Here is a 26,049-nt window from a genome sequence, read left to right as displayed (position 1 = left end):
TTTGAGGGTGTTACCACCCTCAAAGTCACACAGGGTGTTACGATTTTTTTAGCTTCGATTTGAGGGGTCTTAAATTTGTTATATATTTTTTGAAGAGGTATTCTGATCAATTTCCGATCCTCCTTAAAGTCTGGAATTTCACAATTTTCTTGGGAGAGCCCCTTAGACAAAATAAGAACATATATGTAATGCGCATTCTGCTTGCACTTGTTTGGCTGGCACTGAAAATCGTTACCGTAACCCCGTGTGTCATTTCTCCGTTTATCTCTTGAAGCTGTCGTTTTAATAATTTCTACATGATAACTGAATTTCCCTCATGTCAAAGTTATTAGATTGGGGTAAGGAAAAGATACGCAAATCAGAATTTGGGTGGGAAAGAGGTCATGGCCCTTTTTTTTATTTAGATTTTTATAGTCTTAGCATTTTAAATGTTTGAAAATGACAAAATTTTCACGTGGGAGCATGAGCTCGAGCGAAATTTGTCCTAAACCTATTTAGTCGGGGCTTTTCGAGCCTCATTATGACGTCACATAATCACATAAATGCGGCTGCAAGATATCGAAGAAGACCTCATTATGACGTCACATAATCACATAAATGCGGCTACAAGATATCGAAGAAGACAGTCGAATTGCGCTCGAGCTGTAGAGAAGAATACTGCTCTAAGCTGCAATGACAGCTTTAGGAGAAACGTAAGGCAATGAAGCCCAAAACTCGACGTAACGCATTCGTTGGGGAGGGATTGGAAGAACCCGAAGATGGATTGGAGCCGGAAGAAGTCGAGGAGTCTCATACGGAATATCATTCCGAGGAGGCTCAGAATTCCGAGGAGGCAGATAATAAATTCATGGGGTTGACCCTCACTAGCGAGCAAGTTATGGGTAAGGTTCACGTGCAAAACAACTCAGTAACGTCAACAACCAATATAAAAAATAGTCCCGCAAGGTGGGCATGTAGAACTGCAACAATTATTACAGTATATGCACACACAGTACATACAACATATTAAGCACAAATCGTTTACAAAAAATTATTATGCGTCTACATTCGACCTCGGTCAGCATTTTCAAGACTTCGGTAAAGGTTGTTCTCCCTGTCGGCATCCATCTTTCGCGCGTACTCTCGCTTCCGATGCCACCTTACGGTCTCTCGACCGCCCTGGGTCTCTGAGGATGGCAAATAAAATATCATAAATTCATTTATTCCTCTTTAAGCCTTCAAGGAGGTGTTCGACTTGTTTGATAGCAATGGTGGCGGCACGATTGACGCTGAGGAGCTAGATCTTGCATTGAGGTCCGTGGACATTCAGCTCACCCAGGAAGAGATAGTTGAGGTGTTAATGGCAATGGATAAAGATGGTGAGTATGACGAGATACCCAGGCGGGTAACTAAAAAACGCCTAAGAAGTGTTTAAGGTAATTGGAAACTTGCTCACATGTCTTCCAGATGACAGTGTAAGATATTTTCACAGGAAATGGCGAGATCGACTTTGGAGAATTCCTTCACCTCATGACGAACACAGAGCGTTTCCTTGAGGGTTTTGGTGAGTTCATTTTTTACTATTATTTGCATCTACCTTGCAGCCAAGGTCAAGTCTTTTTTCTTGTGCTTCCAATCCACGTCATTCACAGTGCTGATTGGTCGCATCTTTTCCGATATATGTCATTCAAACCGTGCTGATTGGTATCATCTTTTCCAATCCACGTCATTCACAGTGCTGATTGGTCGCATCTTTTCCGATATATGTCATTCAAACCGTGCTGATTGGTATCATCTTTTCCAATCCACGTCATTCAAACAGTGCTCATTGGTAGCATCTTTTCTAATCAACGTCATTCACAGTGCTGATTGGTCGCATTTTTTCCAATCAACGTCATTCACAGTGCTGATTGTTCGCATCTTTACCAATCCACGTCATTCACAGTGCTGATTGGTCGCATCTTTTCCAGTATACGTCATTCAAACAGTGCTGATTGGTCGCATTCAACGTCATTCACAGTGCTGGTTGGTCGCATCTTTTCTAGTCCACGTCATTCACAGTACTGATTGGTCATTTGTTCTTTGATTCACAGACACCAACTGCCAAAGTAGCCGGAAACGGAGGGAGACCACGCTTTTTGAGGCTCTGACGCAATTTATGAAGCGTTCCGCCCTGCATTCCATTAACGAAATTGTAGGGTGCGTACACATTACCCTCGGGAACGAAATACCTGATTTTATTCGTTCTTTTTCCTCCCCGTCCTCATCCCAACTGCTAGCTCGAGCTGTTTGCATTGGGCATTAGCCTGACCGAACGTAATGCTTTTAGCACGCACAACTTATTGTTATTACCGAAAAATGAAAGACGTGCGCTGAGCTATTTGTTGGAGATGTTCGTGTTTAACATTGTCATACGTGAAATCAAGACATGACAGTGGTTAATAGGTCAAGTCTGTATTTAAAATAAGCGCCCCGCACAGAATAACGCCAACGTCGCTTTACTCCCAAAATAAGCACTAAACTAGCATTAGATGCTTTTGATCTCTCTGCCCAGGTTTTACCATACAAGGTACAAGAGGACCCAGGCTCCTCATGTAGTAGGGCACTACGCAGCCGGAGCTCGGTTGATCGGCCTGACAGAGACCCAACTCCGCAAACACATGGAAAAGTTAAAGGCCAACCACGCAGCTGGCGATGAGAAATCCCCGTATGCAGAGCCTCTGCACATCGTGTTCGGTACCACATCCAAGAAGAAGAGAAAAAAAAGAAAAGTGGATTCCAAAGAAGTTGATCTGACCGGTCTGGTGCAAGGCCGGCGCGATACCGCTTGTGGGCGAATAAGACTCCAATTTATGACTCCTGCTTTGTTTCAAAAGCCGTCTGAACCGCCGACAGAGAACGGACAGTCAGTTGCAGCTAGAAAGGTTAGGCTAAAAAGGGGTAAAGAGGGCGGGGTTATCAAACAGTCAACTGAAGGGTGAGGTTACCAAAAAGCCTAGTGGAGATAAGTTGAAGTAAGCTTTGATCAAACAGAGATGAGAGCTAATGAGAGTCGATGAGTGTTCAGCTCTTTCTAGCTCTCACAGGGTTCGATCAAACAGTTTTTGAGAGTGCAGTGGCATAGCCAGGAAATGTAAAAGGAGGGGGCCCAAAATGCCCAAGGCATTTTTTCCTGTATTTTAGATTATATCTCATACATTTACTTTTTGCTAGAAGGGGGCCTAGGCCCCCTGGGCCACCCCCCTGGCTACGCCCCTGGAGTAGTCAAACCAACCTGTGCTACTCTCATGTACACAAGCGCGCACTGCACACATCCTTTCAAAGGAAAAACGAGTTCAATTGTCAGGGAAAAACAATTATTATTATTAATAATTACTTTACTTCATGATTAAAATCTGAATCGGAAATTACACGTTAAATTCCACTTATGAAAACTGCGGACCGAAATACTCTTATCAACTCTATCATCCGCGCGACCAAACATGGTGGTGAAGGGTATTTTCGTGAAACGAGATTTGGCCATTTTTCACTGGCGAGAAACGTGAAATTGTCCACTTTAACGTCCTTGAGACGTGATTTAACGATTTTTCGATCCGTGAAACGTGAAAGGGCCATTCCGATCCGTGAAACGTGATCCATACCCCCCTTTACCACCCTGATCAACTCTCATCAATTCTCATGTTGAATTGGAACATTTTCAAAGTGAATGATAGTCGGTGAAAGCCGATGAGAGTGCGTAAGAGTGCACAATCAAACGGACATACAAGTTGAAACTCTCATCGACCCTCATCTCCGTTTGATCGAGGCTTAAGGTAGTCTGCTGGCAGACGTTTTTAGTGCCAGTCACGCAACGCTTCCCCCCCAGCGTTGCGTGACTGACACTAAAAACGTCTGCAACCAGACTAGGCTTAAGAGGCCATAACGAACATATTCTTATTCTGCTCATTCCACAGGCAACAATAAATAGTACTCTCCCTCACCGTCGCAATAAGCCCCAGCCTAAGACTTACAAGCGTAATGGATGGGTCGCTCAGAGAATTCTACCATTTGCCGTAGAGCTTCCGATGCCCAGGCCCAAATGTACCAGCAAAGTGAAAAGTGCATTGCTATCACAAAAACTCACATTCGACGACCTTCCAGACATCAGAGACAAGGTGAGATGAAACAAAATGACTGTGCCATCAAATATTTGACATAATTTTGAAAAGCCAAAAATATATATATATATATATATATATCAATTTTGTCGTTTTAATGCTCATGTAGAGCGGGTGGAAATAGATGAAAATAGGCCAACTAGATCCTCACATCTAACCTATTCCATCTATTTATAACACTTTGTAGGAGTATAAAGGAAGATTTTAAGATTCGTTACGCAATCACATTTTGGTTAAATGTTCCTAATGCAAGAGTGCAAGCAAAAGAACCTGAAAGTTACTCTGAAGCTTTTCTTTTAGACCTTAACCCATTAACTCCTGGCTATTTTTGAGCTGAATTTACAAATAAAACAGACTGAAAACAAATACCTCCCCCCTATTCTGAGTTTTATACAGCCCGTCAAAGTCAAACACAGCTGCACCTAGTCAGCGGTATCCAAGCTTTCCAACAGTGCTTTGCGGTCCCCACTTTTAATCCCTTGTCGTTGTGCTGAAGCCAGCACAAGTTGATGGTTGCTTGTATTTTTCATCAAAAATACAGCTATTAGCATATTAGGAGAGTGTCTCAGGACATCATGAAGTCTTTTGGGGCATAATTGATTGCTTTGCTTATGGATATTTGCAAGCAATGGTGGATTCATGATGATTTTTTCTTGTTTGGCTTTGCCTGGATGAGAAAATAATTTTCTAATGAATCACCACAGCTCTCCTAAATGCTGTCTTTTCTGAAACCAAATTGATTGCAAAATTGTTTACACTGCTATTCTGGGTCTGTATGACCTGGAATTGATTTGTTTGGCTTCGGGGTGAAAAAACCATCTGACTTTGGGGGGAGGAGTGTTGACTGGCCCTCCCCTCGTGAATTTTTCCCTGGATCTCCCAGAATGCTTTTCAATCCGTAAAGGCATCTCCGTGGTTTTACAAGCCTTCAAGGAGTGGACATTGTGTTTTGAGGCCATGGAAATGAACCTTGAGGATCAGAATAAAGGTATCTATTTATGTCTTGAGCTGTGTTTGCTGATCTCTCTCCCTTGTGTTGTATTTTGAGCGTTTTATTGAGAGGGGTGATTCTGCTTTTCTTTCCTTGTTCGATTTGAGATTTGTCAAAGAACCTGTGCTATTATTTGGCTAAAGAGTAGTTGCCAACACCTTGGTTGGATGCATATCTTCAAGACCATTTATCCCTTAGACTGATGCCTGAGTATTTTCATCTTGTTGTGTTTAGTTTGCATTTATGAATTTTTTGGGTTGTGTGTACTTCTCAAAGCCGGGACAGGCCGGTTGAGGGGTCAATGTGTTAATGTATACCATATTAACAGCCTTTGACATCATCACCATCACAGGTTGCAATGTCCAAGCAAAAGTATTTCGAGCGTCTCCATGACCGAAAGAGGAAGGAAAGAGAGAAGCATTGGGAAGCACTGGGGCCATCACACATCCACTCTGACGTGCTAAGGAATTACTTCCGCATTGCATTCCATGCATACACACCATACGCCCACATAGACAAACCCAGGGTACGACCTGACACGTCAAGGAACTGCAAGCAGCGCAGCAAGTCAGTCACACCACGCAAGCTACCACACGTGGAAACCAAACTGCGTGCAACATCTTCTTGTCACTAGGGACAGACACCTGACACAGTACGATGGAGTGGTGCTAACCATTTTATTGAACATGAAAAAAATGTCACAATCTCTGAATGGGACCCTACAGGGCTATATCACACCAAGTGCAATATAACATTGTATTGTGGCAACTTTCGGAGATCAGCCCAGAATTAAGATGGCCATGTAAACAGGATACTGCTGAGTCTGTCACAAATGGTATGAATAAACAGCTGGTATTGCTGGAGATTATGTTTGCCTATGCGTCAATGTTGCTTACAAGTTAGTAAACTTGTCCTAGTCATCTCATGCCTCTCATGATTCAAAGGTCATATTTCTTCTTTTTTTCATTAAAATATCAAAAGTCTGTTGTTGTTTCAAGATTCAAATGAAAGTCCTTGAGTTTTAGTAGCAAATCCAGTAAAATGTTTTGAATAAAGTCAATGGTACCAAGTCAGCACTTGAATAAAAATTCTTATCATGGTATGGGGACTGCTGATGAAGTTTTCAATCTGCTTTTGCTCTTCGTTTTGTTTTAGCTACATTTGATTGTCTTTTGCCTGTTGAGAAATAAGGGTATTTATATGCAATTGTTGAAAATAATGCACAAATTTTCATGCTTCTCACTTTCCATCATGTTTTCAATAAACAAACTACTGAGAGACCTGAGAAGTTGCATGGGGTGGACTGGGGGCTAACACACCATTCTTTCTTTTCCTGTTTTATATTTACAAAAAAGTCATTCTTTCTTTAAAAATATCATTTTGGCTCTTCTTCAAGCCTCACCTTTTTTGCTCTTCTGTTTTTCCTTTTGATCTATTTGATGTGCTAGCTTTAGGGATAAATAGCCACATATTGCCATCAGTGGTGTCAGAACAAGAAACACTGAAAAGAAATCAAATCAATATCCCCTCAATACTTCTGTATACAGATGCCATGATTTAGGGGCAAATTTGATCACGAGGGGGAGGGGGATCTGAAATCTGTAATCCATGGTTGTCTCTAAGAAATTTGTCTGCCAGTTTGATGGGGAATAATCAACTTGCTCTAAGAAGTACAATGACTTTTAGCGGTGTAAATTAAGCTAAAATAAACACAGAAATGGCTGTATCCACCATGCCAGAGAGTGATGAAAAATGAATTCCCTCTCTGACAAAGAAACTTCTGGCTTATTTGTAAGCGCTAAAAAGGTTGCTTTTTGTTGTTGTTATATTGCTGCAAGTTTGCCATCCAAAGTGTCGCATGAATTCTTAATGCAAGTCGCCTATTGAGCTGGCTAAATATGGCATGATGTGAAGTACAGCTGGTCAGCAAAAAAATTAAGACATTCAAACAAATAATAATACAACTAGGAGGTAGAATAAGCTATCTAAGAGAACATGGTCTGCTTTGTGAGGAAACGATCTCCCCCACTCGAAATCCAGGCAACGGGCCTGATGATACAATGGAAATGTTACCAATTTTTTAAACCTAGTTGTCTACACAAAAGACTGTGAATCCTTGTCTTTTATAATGAGGGGATAGCCTCTAGAGGAAGGGGGGGGGGAGAAGAACTATTAGGAATGCCCAGAAAAAGAGGGTGCGGGAAGGGGAATATTTTTTAATAAACAGAGCAGTTCCCTGAAAAGGCTAAGGATTGTCCAAGCCATTCTTATAGTTCGTATTTGAAATATCACTACTGGACAGCTAGGTATTGTTTAACAAATGACGTTTCGTGGATTCATGCAGATGAAAAATCCCGAATTTGGACGAATAGTGGCCGGCGACCACTGTTTTTCTCCACTTTGCCTAAAATATAAAACCAAAATGATGACAATTTTTGTATTTTTTAGTATCCTGATGTACCGAGTATAAAACACGTAGGAGGTGAAAATGGAACCCTGGAAAATGGAATAATCGATCCGCCGTTTTGAAAAAATAAAATGAAACTAATGCTTTATTGGAGTGACCCACTTTCTTCATTTTCCGTCTGATTATTTGACGCTTTGATAAAAGATATAGCCATCTTAACCAGTATTCTAGGCGTATAGCAGCATCATATCTTATCGTCCATACCGTAAAAGAGGAATTCACTCGGATTAGTCGCAGCGTATTTGAGAAAATCATCCAGCCGATCGTTCCATGTCGTGTTAGCCGCCATTTTTCAAGATCAGCCAACACTGTTGATACGAGTCATCGCCGAGCGTCACACGGAATTATTCGAGCAGCTTCCGTCACGCTTCGATAGTTTTTCGTAATCATTCGTAGTCAAGACAGGAAAACAAGCGTTCAGAAGAGATCGTTATTCAAGAGACAATCTGTGTGTTTTGTGTCTGTGGTTTAGAGACGGTGTACAGTTTCCAGGTTAAAACACAGATATTGGCTGAATATATTCTCGTGTAAGCGCGTTGAGCGCGTATTTTTACCACCAAAATGTTCAAGCGAGTGTTCCACAACAAGAAGACGAAAAATCGACCAGAGATTTCAACGCCATCTAATTTCGAGCACCGGTTCCACACGGGCTATGACTTGTCTGGCGGAAAATTTTTCGGACTGCCGCCACAATGGGAAGCAGTGTTGGGAATCAAAGAACCAAAACGGCCACCACCACTAGTCGATCCCGACGCCATCACGGAAATGTCGCCACTTCGCAAGAAAAACCCTCGCTTGAACGATGTGGTCTCTGTAAGTAGGTCTAACTCTCTGAGGGACTCTTTTCGTGGGGCTGCTGGCAGACCTGCCCCGCATAAAAGACATCATCAACGACTAAACGAAGCAGAAGAGGCTGACTTTGCTCCTAGGGCTCGTCAACCTAATCGCGAGCATAGAGAAAATGAACGCCATAATCGCCCTTACAGCCAGGGCTACCACGAAGAGGAACGTAAACATTCCTTACACAGAACTCGTCCGTACCAGAGAGAAAGCTCAGATTACGGTTCTGGTAGCACTGATTCTGCAGGGGAAAGCATGGATGATTCAAGATCTAGTAGGACTAGACTCATGTATTCTGACACACCGGTTACGCACGAACAATTCCGTCGGCATTTAGAAGTTGTTGTCCAATCTACCAGACAACCCGAAAACTTAGGAAATTTTATGAAAATCGGAGAGGGATCAACTGGAATCGTCTGTCTAGCAACGGATAAGAGGACTGGTCGTCAGGTTGCAGTTAAGAAAATGGACTTAAAAAAGCAGCAAAGGAGGGAGTTACTGTTTAATGAGGTTTGTCAACATTCAAATGTTTGTAAACTACTCAACTGCTTGGTGGGAGCCTATTTCGAAGTTTTCGATAGCTGTCTTTTTTCGAATCAAATTTAAGTTGAAACAATTATTTGTTTTAATTGCCCAGAATAACTCGTGACAGCAAATCAAAAACCTATTCAAATCTAATCATAGACGATATTAGACTTTAGACCGACGATTTCTATACTTTTTTGTGCTGTAAGACTTTGTTATTGTTTTTCGATCATGCCCAGCACATTTGTAAAATGATATTAATAAGACGTGACCGTTTTCTGATAACGGTTTACAGACATCCTCATATCTCTATTAAAAAACAATGCGAACTTTATTAAACTCAGGAAACAGGAAGACGAGTTTGGTAAGATGCTGCGATAATTCACTTATCAAATACACTCATAGCAAGACCCTTCTTACTGCCTTAGTAAAAAAATGCTTTTTATGAAAATAGGTTGTTTATGTTTGTCAATGATAGTATTTTTCGCCAAACAGCTGATAGTTTACGCGACTTTACTAGTTTCGAATGCAATTTTTTGCATACTTGACACGCTTCCTAGTTTCTATTGTCAAGGACTCACAAGTCCTGTGGGAAAAGATTTATATATTTTGCATTTTAAGAAAAGCAATGATTATATTGCAAAAAAAGAAGCTTAAAAATTTGGATGTCTCTTTTTTACACCATACAAACCCTACATCTATAGAGCGATAATAGTATCTTGTTATCCAGCTGCAATTTGATTATTGTCTTTTTATTGACTTTATCTGTCTTGTTTTGCATATGAATAAGGGTAGTATAATGTTCTAAAAAATAATAGTTGATATTGAATAGCTGATAACAAACTGTCAATGAGTAACAGAAACATGTCAAAACACAAAGTTTGCTGTAAATTAATCTAGTCGTATATTTGGCATAAGCACATTCATGGACAAAATACGTCATAACAGCCCATGGAGCTAAGTAAGAATATGCCATCTACCATGGGGTCATTGCACTGTATTCCATTCTGGCAGATCAAACATTTGAGGAGAATTACATTTTTGCCAGAAAGACATTTTGTTAGAGAAATAGAGACAGAGGGCCTTCATGGGCCCCTTTGATATGACTAGGTTTGCAAGCAAAATACCAAATCTTGCACAATTTAATAGAGATGAAAACATGACAAGGGGCACCTGCAAAGAAGGCTATTTCACACAAATGTAATGCCTATCCATTAAGATGTAACATGAATCATGAATGGAATGTAGTTACCTACCTGTCACTTCTTTTCCCTTTAAAAGTGTCTTTCTTCCTTTGCAGGTGGTGATTATGCGAGACTATCCACATCCTAATATTGTGGAGATGTATGGTAGTCATCTTGTTGGTGATGAGCTCTGGGTGGTCATGGAATTCTTAGAAGGTGGAACATTAACAGATATAGTTACACATACCAAGTAAGTTGTTACATGGCATAGCTTTGATAAAGTGTTACTAGCAATAGATATAATACCAAGTACACTGGCAGATTCAGACAAGAAAAATGAGGCTGACAAGTAAGAAGAGAACACAAAAAGCTTGAATAACAAGCAAAGAATTTACCAGGAAGTCTTAAAAATGGGGGTGGATGGCCACAAAAAACACCCCCCCCCCCCCCAAATCCCCGCCTTTGGGTCTCCCCTTAAAATTTGCTCATATAAAGGGCAAGGGGACACCCCTACAGAGATTAGAAATTTAGTTCCCTCCTTGCCAACCAAATAGCAGTCTTTCTGTGTTGATTTAATGACAGGTCCAACGAAACAAAAATCTATTTTCTAATGTTTTCCAGTTTATCAGAGGAGCAGGTAGCGTGTGTTTGCCGAGCTGTTCTGAAAGCTCTCACCTTTCTCCACTCACAAGGCGTTATCCACCGGGACATAAAAAGTGATAGTATTCTATTAACCTCGAATGGAACGGTAAGTATTAGTGTGGGTGCAGCGTAGGTGTTGGGATATAAGGGGTGCAGGGGAGAGAGGAGGCAAGAAAAGGGGATGACGAGAGAGGGGGTTGGGGAGTAGAGAAAGAAAAGTCCAGCATCATGAATCTAGTAATGAATTCTAGAGTTCTGTAGTTTTGTATGTTTGTCGCATGAATCATGTATCGCTATTCCTGGCTTCAGGTAAAGCTCTCTGACTTTGGATTCTGTGCCCAAGTCACCGAGGACATGCCACGTAGGAAGTCACTAGTTGGCACCCCTTATTGGATGGCACCTGAGGTTATTTCCAGGAAACCCTATGGTACCGAGGTAGGTGAAAACAGCTAAACCTCTCAAAAGTCTCTTTTAAAAAACAGATTACTCAGATTGTAAGAAATGAATTCCATTTTGTCTTTTACATACACAGGGGCGGATCTAGCTTTTCGCTAAGGGGGGGGGGGTTTGGCTCAGTGAAAAAGGGGGAGTGGGTAATTTTTTTGTTACATATGGCTTTCTGGCAGCCCAAATGGGGGGGGGGGGTGGGGGGTTAAACCCCCTAAACCCTCCCCCCTTGATCCACTACTGACACAGCATGAATCTTACAGTTAGAATAACTAATGATATCTGGACAACAGATAATAGTTAATAAATTAATGTCCTTTGGATCTGCCGTTCATTGGCACCTGTTTTAGTAAAGTATGTGCATACATATGATCTACAAAAATTAAAGCATATGATGGTTATTGCTAGGTTGACATCTGGTCACTAGGAATTATGGTATTAGAGATGGTAGATGGCGAGCCACCATACTTCAATGAGCCACCGCTTCAAGCCATGCGCAAACTACGTGACTTAGAGCCACCAACATCACGCAACCCCATACAGGTAACGCCATGTGCAAACTACGTGACTTAGAGCCACCCACATCACGAAATCCCATACAGGGAACGCTATGCGCAAACTATGTAATTAAAACAATCCACATCACGCAACCCCATACTGGTAAAACTAACTACGGGACTAACTACGGGACTAACTACGGGACTAACTATGGGACTAACTACGGGAGTAACTACGGGACTAACTACGGGACTAACTACGGGACTAACTACGGGACTAACTACGGGACTAACTACGGGACTAACTACGGGACTAACTACGGGACTAACTACGGGACTAACTACGGGGCTAACTACGGGACTAACTACGGGACTAACTACGGGACTAACTACGGGACTAACTACGGGACTAACTACGGGACTAACTACGGGACTAACTTCGGGACATAGAGGAAAAATGTCCAATGCTGGCGATATTTCAACTCATTCATGTTTATGTTCGGCTTAGATTTCTCCACGGCTTCAGTCGTTCCTCGATAACGCCCTCATCCGGGACCCTCTGTACCGAGCCACCGCATTTGAGCTGCTCAACCACCCCTTCATCCGTAACGTAGGCAATTCCACGGCCATGCAAGACATGATGAGGAGCTTTCGACACAGCGTGTGCTAGTAGCAATGGGTTTCCTGTGACGGAGGGTAATCACAGGTAGACCAAAAGATCATGATCCGGAGATATCACTGGAGCGCTGAGCGCGGGATCACGGCCGCAAGATCAGATTAATGACAGGACAACCACTGGGTTCTTGTTAGAACGATAGAGCTTACTTTCGTGTTTGTTTAAATAAGCACATGGTTGCCTTTTTTACTTTTAACTGGTTTTAACATTTTTATTTTTTATTATTGATAAACATTATGCTACTGGTTAGCTTCTTAAGCCAAAGGTTAATTTGACAACGATTCGTGGTCGACACTTTTCTATTTTTTGTTTATAAAGTATCTTAAGGATTTTTTGACTGCTACAGTAGCTAAGATTGACACCACGCTTAGTGTCCGAGTGTCATAAGCTTCGAAGAAGAAAAGCGTCGATACCGAGTATACCCTGATTCAGATGAAACATAAATTTTGATAAAAAATACTACAAAAAATATACAAGCCACAGAGATGGAGCCGCGCTATCGGATCTCTAAAGTAAGGAATTTTAGCAATAAGAGTGCTTCCCATGAAGCCTGGATTTGTTTGTATTTAGGCTCATTGACCCATGCACCACTGTGGGTTTTACTACACATGGATTCTCCGAGTGCAACCGTATTTGAGATATGTGTATACACTCCAGGCCCGTACCCAGGACTTTTCTTGGGGAGGTGCGAAATCCGAAAAAAAGTGGACCCTAACTTTTCTTGGGGGGGAGGGGGAAGGGAGTGAGTTTTCGGATAAAAATCTGAACAAAGAGGGTTTTTTATGCCTTTGCATTATCTCCACGGGACGTTTATTGTCGAATTTGGCTACAAATAAAGTCTGACTAATGACATACCAGAGTGATCTAGCTTATGCTTTATAGTTTTGTCTACAAATAGCACGTCTTACTCTTGTGTGTGTGTGTGGGGGGGGGGGGGGGGGGGGGGTGCGTCTCCCCGGTACCGCCTGCACCCCCCTGGGTACGGGCTTGCACTTAGATTGTAGAGTCATAATAAATATTTCCCTGTCCTCTCTTTCCATGGAGAGAAAAGTTGGCCCTCGCGCACTTTTTAATTACAATAGATCGAACCTCTCAAATTTATTGTATCTTTATTTTTAATACTTTCAACGCTTCAGTAGAATATGGCAACCATTTGAGGAAATGAACGATGTTTCATAATTGTACAATAAAGGAATAGTTATAATAATCACATTCGCTTATTGAATTATGCACAACAATAAACATGAGACCGTTCACCCAATGCAGTAACGTACTTTTAAACATCATTACTCAACAAAAACATTAAACAAAAACAGTCCGACCAAATACTGCTTGTCGCCCGCCCGCCCGTTTTGGCTCGTGCTAACAAGGCGTCATTTGTGCGAATGGATAAAAAAACTCCACAGATCAGGGAAAGGCATAGAGGGAAAAGTTTGTTTGGGGGCTCAAACCTCTGCTACCCCCCCCCCCCCCCCCCCCCCCAGTGCCCTTGTTTAGCTAGGCTCTGTCAACTGGATTCTATAAGGCAGTATCACAGTATTCTAGTGTATACGCTCAATATTTTGAATACAATTTTAAAATATTGAAACACGAGAAATTGCATTATAACTCTACAGAGCTCCTTCTTTCTTTCTTCATTGCTTTTTCCTGCTTTGCTTTCTCTTCTTTTTCCTTTTTCTCCTTCTCCGCGTCAGACGAGCCGAAGAGCCCTAATGACGGTAGTCCGATGTCCGGTATGATGTCCGGCATGAAACCGAGAAGTCCACCATCATCTTCTTCTCCCTCCTCCTCCGATTCCGAGCTCTCGATCACCGGAATGGACTTCATTACCGTAGACAAATTGGTTTTACCCGGCACAATATTCAGGGACTCTAAGGCATGCCACATTTCGATCTCATGTCCTTTTTTTAAAATGAGCCTCCAGTGATGTAGATAAGTCCCCACAGCATCGCCCCCCACGCACACCTCGCCCAGCAGGGCTTTGCTTCCTACATACGGCGAATCTTTGACTCGAATGATTAAATTCACCTCCTCGATTATATTCTGTGGGATGTTGAATTTAAATGTTTCGTTGTATTCGGGCTCAAAGTTTTTCCTCTTGACTTTAGTCCTTCGCTGATCTAGCTCCTTTGAACCCTGCACCACGTGGACTTTGACATACGCACCTGGAATAACCAAAGGATGATCATTGTCAGATCCTCGCAGGCGCGAAAACGTCTCTGAATGCGTAAGCTAGGGGGGATCATTAGGGGTGCGCACCACCACCCCCCCTCCCCCCAGTACCCTGTTGACCGCAAGGGGCGGAGCATCGTCTACTTTTGCATCAACAAAGCATAAGATATCTTATGCTCTCTTGTTTCCATAGAATCACCAGATTTTATGCTTGGGCGCGTCAAGGCTTCAAATTGCAAACCTTTCGTCACGCGGTTGCATTATTCACGAGCAGTTTGATAGGCGAAGGTAAACTCTTAAAATAGTTTTAAGGGGTTTTATATGGAGCGAATCACCAGGAGACAAGAAAACAAAATAAAGGAATAGCTTACAGGTTGTCATATAGCTATATAGCTATAATATTGTATTGTTCAGTGCCATAGCAGGCCTCGAAATATTGGAGGAGCACAATACAGAAACATTAAGAAAATATTTGTGGGCACAGCCACGCACCTACTGGTCATTTCTTTATAATTTTTGAAAATATTGGGGGGCACGTGCCCCAGTGCCACACCCCCTGCCACGGCCCTGTTGTACCTTCGACTTACTTGTGGTCTTGCGGCCTATGAAAGGCTTCAGTCCCCGGATCTGTTTGACGGTGACAGTAAGCTGCCCCTCTTCGCGGTAGTATTGCAACACTAAACATATGTCCCCACGTTCCGCCCCTCGAATCTACCACACAATAAAAATGAGTACAAAAGTCATAGTACCGGTCACCAATCTTAACTGTTTCACCAGCTAATGCTGACAGTTCTATTCTGCAACTTTTCTTATGAGCCTCGCTCACTTGACTCCGTCCCCAGGTTAGCCGCGAAATAGAGATAAGTCATATTCGTTTACACATTATTACATCGATTTTGGTGCAAGAAGACCTTGAGGTGCTCGTAAAGGAACACTGTCAAGTGCCTCACCAAACCCTCTTCCTTTGCACTGTCGACCCCCCCCCCCCCCCCGGCCCTCTCCCTTGACACTGTCGACAAGGCGCCCTCTCCCTTCACACTGTCGAACCCCCACGGCCCTCTCCCTTCACACTGTCCAGTGCCCCCCCCGGCCCTCTTCCTTCACACTGTCGACCCCCCCGGCCCTCTCCCTTCACACTGTCGACCCCCGGCCCTCTCCCTTCACACTGTCGACCCCCCCGGCCCTCTCCCTTCACACTGTCGACCCCCCCGGCCCTCTCCCTTCACACTGTCGACCCCCCCGGCCCTCTCCCTTCACACTGTCGAACCCCCCAGGCCCTCTCCCTCCACACTGTCGACCCCCTCGGCCATCTCCTTTCACACTGTCGACCCCCCCGGCCCTCTCCCTTCACACTGTCGACCCCCCCCCGGCCCTCTCCCTTCACACTATCGACCCCCGGCCCTCTCCCTTCACACTGTCGATCCCCCCCGGCCCTCTCCCTTTACACTGTCGACCCCCCGGCCCTCTCCCTTCACACTGTCGACCCTCCCGGCCCTCTCCCTTCACACTGTCGACCCCCCCAGGCCCTCTCCCTTCACACTGCCGACCCCCCCGACCCTCTCCCTTCACACTGTCGAACCCCCCCACCCCCCCGGCCCTCTCCCTTCACACTGTCGACCCCCCCCCCCCCGGCCCTCTCCCTTCACACTGTCGACCCCCCCCGGCCCTCTCCCTTCACACTGTCGACCCCCCCTGGCCCTCTCCCTTCACACTGTCGACCCCCCCCTGCCGAACTTAGTGTTCAACCCAACCTCGACCCTCTCCCTTTAAACTCTCCTTTTAAACTATTTTTGACTTGGCGCCTTGGGTTACATGTTTGGCAAAAAGGTCGACCCCCCCTGGCCCTCTCCCTTCACACTGTCGACCCCCCCCTGCCGAACTTAGTGTTCAACCCAACCTCGACCCTCTCCCTTTAAACTCTCCTTTTAAACTATTTTTGACTTGGCGCCTTGGGTTACATGTTTGGCAAAAAGGTCGGCTGATTTCTGGATGCGCACTTGCAAAAAAGAGCTCACCGACTCGATCCACTTGAGCGATCCCTGAAATTCTGTCTCTTTGCCCCCGGGCTTGACTTTGACGTCATCAAAATCGACCTTGTATGAGCCAATCAAATCACGAGGGGAAATCTGGTTAAAGTCGCAGACGTGCAGGTACATGTCCTGGTCGGCCACCTCTTCTCGGGTCATCTTGATTCGCACCTGTGAACGCACAAGCACACAGAACTGAATCATACAATGCAGTACAGATATCTGAGAACGCAAAGGTTGCTGGCTCAGCCTTGCCCCATGCATGCATATCACTTTACCTTCATCATAACCCAAAAAGAAAAAGATGGATAGTTTATTAGGAAAAAAATTGCGTAGCAGCCCTTAGGCTGAATTAGACATTTACAAAACAATAGATACTATATTACAACTATAATAAATTTAACTATATACAGTAATAAATATAAAATATAAAAATTTAAAAACGTGATAAAGTTCATCCTATACATAATTAATCATAATCCAAAAAAAACATATATACTCTCCATTTAAGATTTGTTGGCCATCGAGAATGTAAAAGAATTCATGGCTCTGTTTGTTTTGAGGCGGGGCAAGGCAAAGGGCCGTTTTTTCCTAAGGTTATGGCTTGAAACGTTTGATGGAGGCAACAAGCTCTTTAGTTTATGATTCGGATCAGAAACTATTTCGTCGAAGAGCTTGCTGCAAATTAGGCCGTGGTGCACTTCTAATGGTGTTATGCCCAACAAATCACAAGCACCATCGTAGCTCGTACGGGGCAAAATTATAGATAGCGCCCTTTTCTCGATACGTACCCCAACCAAATACCCCAGAACCTGCTTCTGGACCCTTAAAAATGCCAATGGTTCGTCTCATTGTGATTCTACACATTTTGCGAGCTCTCCCTAGTTATTTTCGGCCGCGCAACCACTGCTTCCTGGTTTACGTCGATCAAATTGATGGAACAACTTTTTGTGCTCCATCATCGATCAACACTTTGCGGTGAGAGGGCGTGAAAGGACGCTATGCTAGTGTTGGCCAAGGCCATGGGTGTAGCTTAGGTGTAGAGTGACCTTAACAAATGTGCTAGAAATTCATGCTCCGACGTTATGTTGCCGTGACCCAATTTCAAGAGATCGTAAATATACCCCTGAAACGATTTTATAATAAAAAAAAAAGTTTGTCAACTTGCGGAGTACTCAAAAGGACGATGCATTTACTCACGTCTTCCTCCCACACCGGCTCGAGAGCATTCCTCATGTAGCTCGTCTTGGGTTTAATGGCGGACTTGCGATGATAAGGAAACATCTCGATCTCCACGTACTTATACACGACCCCGCCCGAATACTTAAGGGGAAGGTTGGTCGCCTTGTGAACTCGGACGATGAAATCATTTCTACAAAGACAAGTATCAGGTGATTTCGCCGACAAACCAGTTTCACGAAAATATAGATGGTGTCGCCTAGCATCCGCTGTTCAGCAGACAAACTAGCGCCGACGACAAACTAGCGAAGATATAGGTATCAAAAATGTATCAAGTAGCCTGGTTACTAGCGCATTTGAGCCGGATCCGGTGGCTGGATCAATGGCGGATTAAGGATGAGTTATAATAATTGGGAGCCAAAGGTGGGAATTTAAAAGAGGGCAAAATACCGGTGTTCAGACCGGGGTGCGCCGTTCACCAATCAAGAGCAAGTGGTGTGCTTACTTGTCGTCGTCATAGCGTATAGAAAACGAGATCTCACCAAGGTCCTTCTGCAGAAAACAACGGAGCAAATGAACAAATTTAAACCAAGATAGTAGGGTAAGAAGAAAAAAACCTTAAACGATAGTTGATTTTACTTATGAAACGAGTACACAGCATATCTCGTATCCTGACCCTTGCGGGTTCACAGCCGCACGTGCAGTATATTTTGCCCCCCCCCCCCTCCCCTTGTGCAACGTCTAAGGGTTACCCACCAAAGCAATATCGTCCAAAACGTCATATATCCATATAATATTCTATCGCCCTCGCTCATAAACCACAGGTTACCCACTTACCAGCTTCCTCATGTTGCCAGATACCGGTTGAACTTTTGAAACGCTCACATCCGGCACCGCCTCAGCCATATCTAAAGCTGCCTCCCTAGACTTTTGCAAATCCTTGAGCTTCGACATTGCTCTTTCCTTGGCTTGCTTCAGCCCCGATACTGCTTTCTTCACTAATACAACCACTACAACGATGAGGATGATGACGACGACGACGCCAACGATGATACCGGTCGTGCTACCGGTCACGTACGCGAGGGCTTTATGAGCGAGCGCGCTTACTTCTGAAAATCATAAGAGTTTCAATTGTCAAAATATGATGTTTATAGTCCCTAGCTCTTCTGGTGCGTTCTCTCTAGCTCGTCGCTAATTTTGAGTCACCTCCTTGGCAAGTCAGGATTGCATTGACATTTTCCCAAAGAATTACCGCATAGATAAACTAAAGTTGCGCAAATGAATAGATCGTTTCACAGGTTTTCTGTTTCGCCTCGCTTATCACTTTCTCGTTCGCAGTACTTATCGTGCTAGGCCGATATACCGCCGCCCTTGTGTTTACCGCAACTACAGGTTTCCTACGCACCATCTGCGCCTGGCATCACGCTTGGCAGTCAATCCTGTCCTTATTGTTCTAAGAAATAGCCGTTATCTTGCAGAAGTAGAGAAACACCGCGTCTCTGCCGGCCATTGTAAGGTCTTGAGGTCAACGAGATGTGTGACGTATTGAATGACATGTTCTAGGTAACGGCGCGCAAGTCAACAGAATAGCAACACAATAATAAATAACCACATCTATTTTTACACATAAATGTATTGGGAACAATTCCATCGAAACTCTCTATATAAAAATATTCGTGACAAGTCTTAAGGCTGGATAGTAGGGGGAGTGGGTGAACGGTTTTTGAAAGGATTGTGTTAGATTTTCTAAAAAAAAGGTGGCGGTGTCATTCTTTCGTATTGAAAAAGTCATAACTAAAAAATAACTTAGTTTTTTAAAGTTTTGTTGTTGTTGTTGTTGTTGTTGTTGTGTTTTTTTTAATTCGAGAAAGCCCTAATCAGCACATGGAAACACGACCACGCAACTTTTATAAAGCCTCTTTATCACAAACATTAATGCATTTAAGCTTACATCCCATTTGAGCTACTCTCATTATAGCTGCTAAATCCTGATAACTTTTTTTATTTACAGTGTTCGTAAATAAAATAGAAAACGGTGCATCGCCGATCATTTTCTTAGAAAAAATGTCATTCACAGCCTCGACATATCATTTATATAGCCACGATCAAATTGCAACGGAAAACATATTGCGAAAATGTTATACACTAACCGCGTTTTCTCACTCACCTAATTGAATTATAGCACCAGAAGCCAGAGAAACGAGAGCTTGATAGTTGTTGTAGGTGGCACGCAAGCAGAGGAAACAACTCCTCACGCAAAATCAGATGATCAATTTTCCAAAAAATTTGTAAAACTGCGCTCGTTCATCTATTATCGAGCTACTGATAAAACTAATTTCCCAATCTTTTTTGTGAGATAACGAATCCGTTATTCGTAACATTGAGTAAATAGAAACGGAGAGTGAATGGTTGATAAAGTCAACAAATACTTCAATATAGAAATGAAAAAGAAATGATATGCGAAAGAATTAATAAAAAAATACAAAAAAGTAATAAAATTCTCACCACACAGAATCTGAAAGAGTACACAATCGGTTTGAATTTTTTATCACGTTCCGAAAAAGAAGGAAAACGCTAGTGTCTTGTTAACTAAATGTCATTTATTACCTCATGAGATCGTCAAGATATGTTGTCATGGTGATACGATTAGACAGGCCGGCAGATCATTTGGTCCTTTTGTGATTATAATCCTACCCTAGTCTACCCTAGTCGGGAGAGAGTGACTCATGACACTACCCTAGTCGGGGTAGGGGGAGGGGAACTGATTACTGTGTCAGGTTGACAAGTGGCCGGTTTGAACTTGCGTTCATGTGCAGGCATTGTCGCATATGTCGCGGCGATATGACTTTTTTGGTTACATTGCACATTAAGTACGCTTAAAATGCGCTTAAAACGCTTAAAATTCCGTCTGATGGTATTTGCCACGTAGTTAAAACTTTGTAGAACCATATGTGGCAGAGATCGTAAGATGCAATTCATGTTATGATTGTGTAAAAATTTCATATGAATTTATTTTTGCCAAGCATTGCACTTGCGCACTATTGGTGGATCATCATTGCAGATGGTCACATGATAATTATGATTACGATAATAAAATAACAATAATCTAATCTATTCTCTTGTTTGTTGCTCCTAGAAATACGCGAACAGCCAGAGCTCGCCTAACAAAGTGTTCCTCTTACGTCACAACTCGAACATTGCTTGTGACTCTTATTATTCGAGTTATCCACACTAACCCGCTAGGCTCAGATTCTAGATAGCAATATCCAATGAATTATCGCATTGCACCCTAACAACCAAATTATAAAATACGTTTAGCAATCATTGCTTTTAAAACAAACAAACAAAATTCTCCTCATCACAGCAATAGGCGAGGAATTACCCGTTCCACCCCAACGCCCTGGTCTAGGGATACAATGCAATAAATTTTGATGAGTGCAGAAACATTCGTATTCGTTTTACTTACCGCTTGTCTTATTGCTGTGTTTTGTCGTTGGTAGAATAGTAGTATTAAAGGCATTGGTTGTCACCGGGCTGGGCGTTGCAGACATATTGAAACTTGTGCTCAGTTTCTTCTTATCGACGTGTTAAGTCCAAATATTCTCCGGGGCCCGGTTTTGAGTAACTTGCTTTGTTACAATACTCAACAACAAACAGCTTCTTTCCAGCGTGCCTCCATGTTGTTTTAAGCAACTTTGGCAAGTTTGAAGTTCCAATTTAAGTCTTTAACCTTTAGTAAACACGGGAATAACAGACAATAATTTACGCGCTTTAGATGTCCTTGCTCGTCGCAATTGATCTATTTTTCGTAGAAATGTTACGTCTTTTCAAGGCATCAGATGTCAAACCAAAAAGAAACATTGATTCATGTTGGTCCACATTTCATCAGGGTACCAGCATCGGGAAATACACCACTATCAATACTATAGAGATTTCTAACTTTCCCAAGACAGAACGTAAAATGGTAATTTCGTAATTGGAATGTGCATTGATTTTCTGGCTGAACGAACCTATTGTTTTATAACACACTTAGCGCAATTTTTCAATATCTAAAAGACAACAGATCGAGGTATAGGAAAACTTGACAGGGAAGGGAGGGGATACTCTCTGTCCCGTCAGTCCATTATTCTAAAAGGGCTTGCTCAAGTCGAAAACATACGAGGACTACTCAGGAGCGACCCGAGGCCTACCCTAAAACTACTCGAGGACTGCCCGAGAGAGACCGAAGGCCTACCCGAGGACTACCCTAAAACTACTCGAGGACTACCCGAGAGATCCGAGGCTTACTCGAGGACTATCCTAGAACTACTCGAGGACTACCCGAGAGACCCGAGGCCTACCCGAGGACCATCCTAGAACTACTCGAGGACTATCCGAGAAATCCGAGGCTTACCATAGGACTACCCTAGAACTCTCGAGGACTGCCCGAGAGAGACCGAAGGCCTACCCTAGAACTACTCGAGGACTACCCGAGAGACCCGAGGCCTACAAGAGGCCATCCTAAGGACTACCCTAGATCTACCTGAGGCCTTTTTCAAGGACAACCGAGGACTACCCGAGGATAACTCGAGGACTAAGCTGCTATATGTAAGCTTTCCCCAGAGCCCTATCCTATCATATGTTTTATAGACAGATATAGGAAGACCCTGTATAAGATTCTTTTATACCTGGGACCTACCATATAATCTATCGAGCAGGGAAAAGTCTGATAAGATAGTAAACGGCTGGCTACTATAGAGCAAGCAATGCATTATGGGCGTTTTTAGACTACCTCCTTTAACATCTGTAAGTTCAAGGTCTCATTAGATAAATCCTTTCTATGCCTTTACAATGTAAAACTCGTTTACACTGTTTTTTACACATTCATTACTACCTTTTCCCTATCCCAGGGGTTCTTGTTTGACCGCCTTTTATTAAATACTTGCAACAGGCGGAGCCCTACTTTTAAATAGCACTACACATATAAAAGCACACGGGGTAGAGGGCTTCAACATCACGATGTGACAGACTTGCGTTCTCTGTAATACTGCCCCGTTTTCCTTGTGATGCATTTTAATTTATCCCCCTCCCCTCTCTCAGAATAAGCTGCCGGTCAAAGTAATATTAACATAAATGATTAAAAATAGGAACACCTAAAAACGTTTTCGTGAACTTATTACTTAGGGCTGCTTTTGAGAAGGTGTTCGGGCTAATAACGACTTTAATCGTATAGGGTATAACAAATTTCAAGTTTCACTTCTTTTTAAAAGCAAATCTCCATAAAGCGGACATCTCTAGACGGACGTCTGGCTCGTTCGTCCTATATCGTCCCTAAGACGTCCCTATAATTCATGTATCGCTCGTACATTGAGGTACAACATATCAGGTTTTACTCGAGTCATGTGTTGGTATCTCGCCTCCTATTTCCTATGGCGAGAACGGGGCAGAGGTGAAACAAACAACAGAAAAACATCCCAATCTTCAATTTCAGCAAATTGCCCATAGGGTCACAACGCACGCGCAGAGTGACGTTCGTCGTATCTATTTAAACAAAGCTCGCTTTAGAGATTGGATCAATTAATAGGGACTTTGCGTACTTACGGTAAGATCCACTAACAATGGTCGATAACAAAAGGCCAGACTGGAGCCTATTGTCCCCTGCCGTAATGCAAACGACTCGCTGACAGCGCGTTTATAAGGGCGAACGTACGCGACGGTCGCATTACAGTAGCGCATCATTATAGCTAGAAGTCGCGACAAAAAGGCATAACTACAGCACCACAAGACAGAGATGTGCCGTTGGGGATGTACGGAACACAATTTGGTAAGTTCTCTATCGAACAAATACCTTGAGCTGAGCTGAGCTTTATTTATTAATATTGTTTTGTTATACAAATAAACACCCAAAGACTAGTGCGAATAAGAATTATGTCGACAAAATGTGCATGGAAAACCACCAACGGGAATTTAAACAAAAAAGAAGGCAACCCGCATCTGAATGGAGCATGTCACTATCCTATGAATGGCTTGCCTAGTCGCCTACTCAGCTACTGCCTAGTGCAAATTAGTTGGAGTTTGTTTTCAGACAATACCGTCGAGAGCAAAAAAATTGAGTTAGGACTATAACTTGGATACTAGATAGAGTGGTACACTCTAATCGGACCGTCCTATCCTTTACTTTTATATTCGGGTACTTCGAGGCTCAGAAGAATTAAGATAAAGTATATGCACAGGCAACTTTCAACAAGTTTATTTTAATATTTTTTGCTGAGTATTTGCTCAAAACAGGTGCATCCCAGGTGAAATTTACATCTCTCATAAACAAATATAATATTTAGCTCAAATTTATATTTACGGGCGTTGAACCCCTTTACAAAACTGTAGCATAAGACTGGATCTTAGACTGGACCCCTAATAAAATGTTAGAAGTAAAATTTCCAGGCCCCTAACTTAAAGGTTTGTTTAAAAGTGCGAATTCACGACCCGAACATACAATTTTTCTTCGATTTTTCTTATAAAAACGCAACCGAACAGAAAACTAGACTCCATTTTTATTCGTACTCATTAGCGACGCTCTAACTGACGTTACAGAAGTATATTCGGAATAAGAGCACTTTTAATATTTTCTCCTCTATAAGACCAGGATTGTTGATTATTTTCTTGGCTTAAGATGTTCAAATGCAAATACTGTGGCACAAACTACTGCAAGTGTCGTGTAAGCGAGGAGAGTTCCACGGTGAGATGGTTACCGAGACGACCTGTCGAGTCTGCAACCAGGTAAATCTGCGACGAGATTTTTACCATACGAGCGAGATTTATAAATTAAGAGTCAAATGCATTTTGGATTGCACAGTTTGATACATCGCTTGTTGGGAAAGGCGCGCACTTTTCTAAATCCCCCGCACTCTTTTTCTCAATTCGGCTTCTAAAAGGTACAAAAACTGAAGGATATATATATTTTTTCTATCATAAGTTGGTGTATTAACAGGTCTACGTTGCTTGCGTTTTGCTAACGGCGCCAAGTCGTTTGACATCCATCACGTTATGTTTACATAGCAAAAAAATCCTGGCATAACAGCTCGCATCTAATGCGCAAACACTCAAGTGCTAGGCTAAAGGTTTTTTTACGTAATGACGTTGGAATTAAAGTTAATACTTTCTAAACCTCTTGTCTTTCTAAGGGATTACTCATGAGCTACTGTCTAACACACACGAGGCACGGTAGCTTCCTTGAAAAAACTCACTCGATGGATAAGTTTCCCACGCGACTAAGTCTAACTGTGATCTCGGAGAGAGACCACAGCTATACCGAGCCGCGTGGGAGAGTTCAGGATCAGAAGTTGGAGGTGGACATATGAGGACAGGCGCGGGTGGGGGGGGGGGGGGGGGGGGGGGGATGAAGAAATGTAAAAAATAAGAAATGACACACTTTTTGACCGCCAAGGGGGGTGCGCGCGCACCCCTCCCCCCCCCCCCCCCCCCCCCCCCCCCCCCCCCCCCCCCCCCCCCCCCCCCCCCCCCCCCCCCCCTCCCATGTGTACTCGCCTGTTCCATATGTTTCATAGTTTCCACAAAGCCGGTGCTACATGTCCTGGCCTTCGGGTTAAATTTCTTTACACCTTTTCTTGAAGCCCAAGTGTCAAGGAGAGCGTATACTCATCATTCGAACAACTACAGCGACAACCAATCAAGCTAAAGCCAAGACATCTAAATCAGCGAAAAAGAAGAGCGAAAAAAACAGCAAGCCAAAGTCGTCTAAAAAAAGTCGCAAAAAATAGAATAATAGAAAAAGCTTGAAATATCTAACCATTCACAAATATTATAGTATAGAGGCAATAATTATCACAAATTGGAATGTTTTTATCCAAGAGACACCAGGCGATTAAGTTTTTTTTAGGAGGGGGAAGATATGGCAATGTGTGTAAGATATAACAATGTGTGTAAGATATAACTCCCAAAAATATAGTGTGTGTGAAACGAGGAAAATATTTTTCCCGGCAAGGTAATTTATGGTTGAACGTTCCTATAAAAAGTTTTTTTATTTGTTCTTATATTAATAGAAATACTAGTCAACTATTAGGAAAAAGGAGTTTGTTTAAATAAATAAATACTCAGGGGCGTTAAGACATGGATTTAGACATGTTTATTGGAACCTTGAGAGCATTTCGTCCTACACCTAAAAAGGGATGTGTGTTGGAGGGGGGAGGGGTATATACATAGCCGGTATAGGGGGGTGGGGGGTGTTTGTGTGAGCATATCCTGGCGAGAAGGGTGTGAGTTCATAGGA

General features: G+C 42.8%; 4 protein-coding genes and 1 non-coding gene across 5 annotated transcripts; 3 read left to right on the top strand and 2 right to left on the bottom strand.

Annotated features, from left to right (window-relative positions):
* Positions 1-88: 88 nt before the first annotated feature.
* Positions 89-5,995, top strand: LOC5517849. Its single transcript, XM_001637860.3, has 7 exons — positions 89-881; positions 1,215-1,358; positions 1,472-1,543; positions 2,073-2,178; positions 2,534-2,903; positions 3,933-4,133; positions 5,480-5,995. The coding sequence occupies exons 1-7, from the start codon at positions 701-703 to the stop codon at positions 5,759-5,761; spliced, it is 1,356 nt and encodes a 451-aa protein (XP_001637910.3). The 5' UTR covers positions 89-700; the 3' UTR covers positions 5,762-5,995.
* On the bottom strand, positions 5,786-7,950 carry LOC116601516 (small integral membrane protein 15). Its single transcript, XM_032362389.2, has 3 exons — positions 7,799-7,950; positions 6,530-6,628; positions 5,786-6,303 (listed from the first exon to the last, which is right to left on the bottom strand). The coding sequence occupies exons 1-3, from the start codon at positions 7,881-7,883 to the stop codon at positions 6,251-6,253; spliced, it is 237 nt and encodes a 78-aa protein (XP_032218280.1). The 5' UTR covers positions 7,884-7,950; the 3' UTR covers positions 5,786-6,250.
* A 36-nt stretch (positions 7,951-7,986) lies between these two features.
* LOC5517851 (serine/threonine-protein kinase PAK mbt) lies at positions 7,987-13,666 on the top strand. Its single transcript, XM_001637859.3, has 6 exons — positions 7,987-8,944; positions 10,260-10,393; positions 10,765-10,891; positions 11,095-11,220; positions 11,641-11,775; positions 12,238-13,666. The coding sequence occupies exons 1-6, from the start codon at positions 8,156-8,158 to the stop codon at positions 12,397-12,399; spliced, it is 1,473 nt and encodes a 490-aa protein (XP_001637909.2). The 5' UTR covers positions 7,987-8,155; the 3' UTR covers positions 12,400-13,666.
* A 264-nt stretch (positions 13,667-13,930) lies between these two features.
* Positions 13,931-21,758, bottom strand: LOC5517843 (synaptotagmin-1). Its single transcript, XM_048723321.1, has 7 exons — positions 21,250-21,758; positions 18,621-18,892; positions 18,289-18,335; positions 17,805-17,976; positions 16,593-16,775; positions 15,165-15,288; positions 13,931-14,570 (listed from the first exon to the last, which is right to left on the bottom strand). The coding sequence occupies exons 1-7, from the start codon at positions 21,332-21,334 to the stop codon at positions 14,008-14,010; spliced, it is 1,446 nt and encodes a 481-aa protein (XP_048579278.1). The 5' UTR covers positions 21,335-21,758; the 3' UTR covers positions 13,931-14,007.
* A 1,515-nt stretch (positions 21,759-23,273) lies between these two features.
* Positions 23,274-25,886, top strand: LOC116601505. The gene is made up of 3 exons (XR_007306821.1): positions 23,274-23,586; positions 24,433-24,539; positions 25,394-25,886. It is a non-coding gene; the product is annotated as an uncharacterized LOC116601505 (transcript).
* The last annotated feature ends 163 nt before the right edge of the window (positions 25,887-26,049 follow it).

The sequence above is a fragment of the Nematostella vectensis genome, chromosome 2 (assembly GCF_932526225.1).
Source record: "Nematostella vectensis chromosome 2, jaNemVect1.1, whole genome shotgun sequence".
Lineage (NCBI taxonomy): Eukaryota > Metazoa > Cnidaria > Anthozoa > Actiniaria > Edwardsiidae > Nematostella > Nematostella vectensis.
This window is presented reverse-complemented; position numbering and strand designations above follow the sequence as displayed.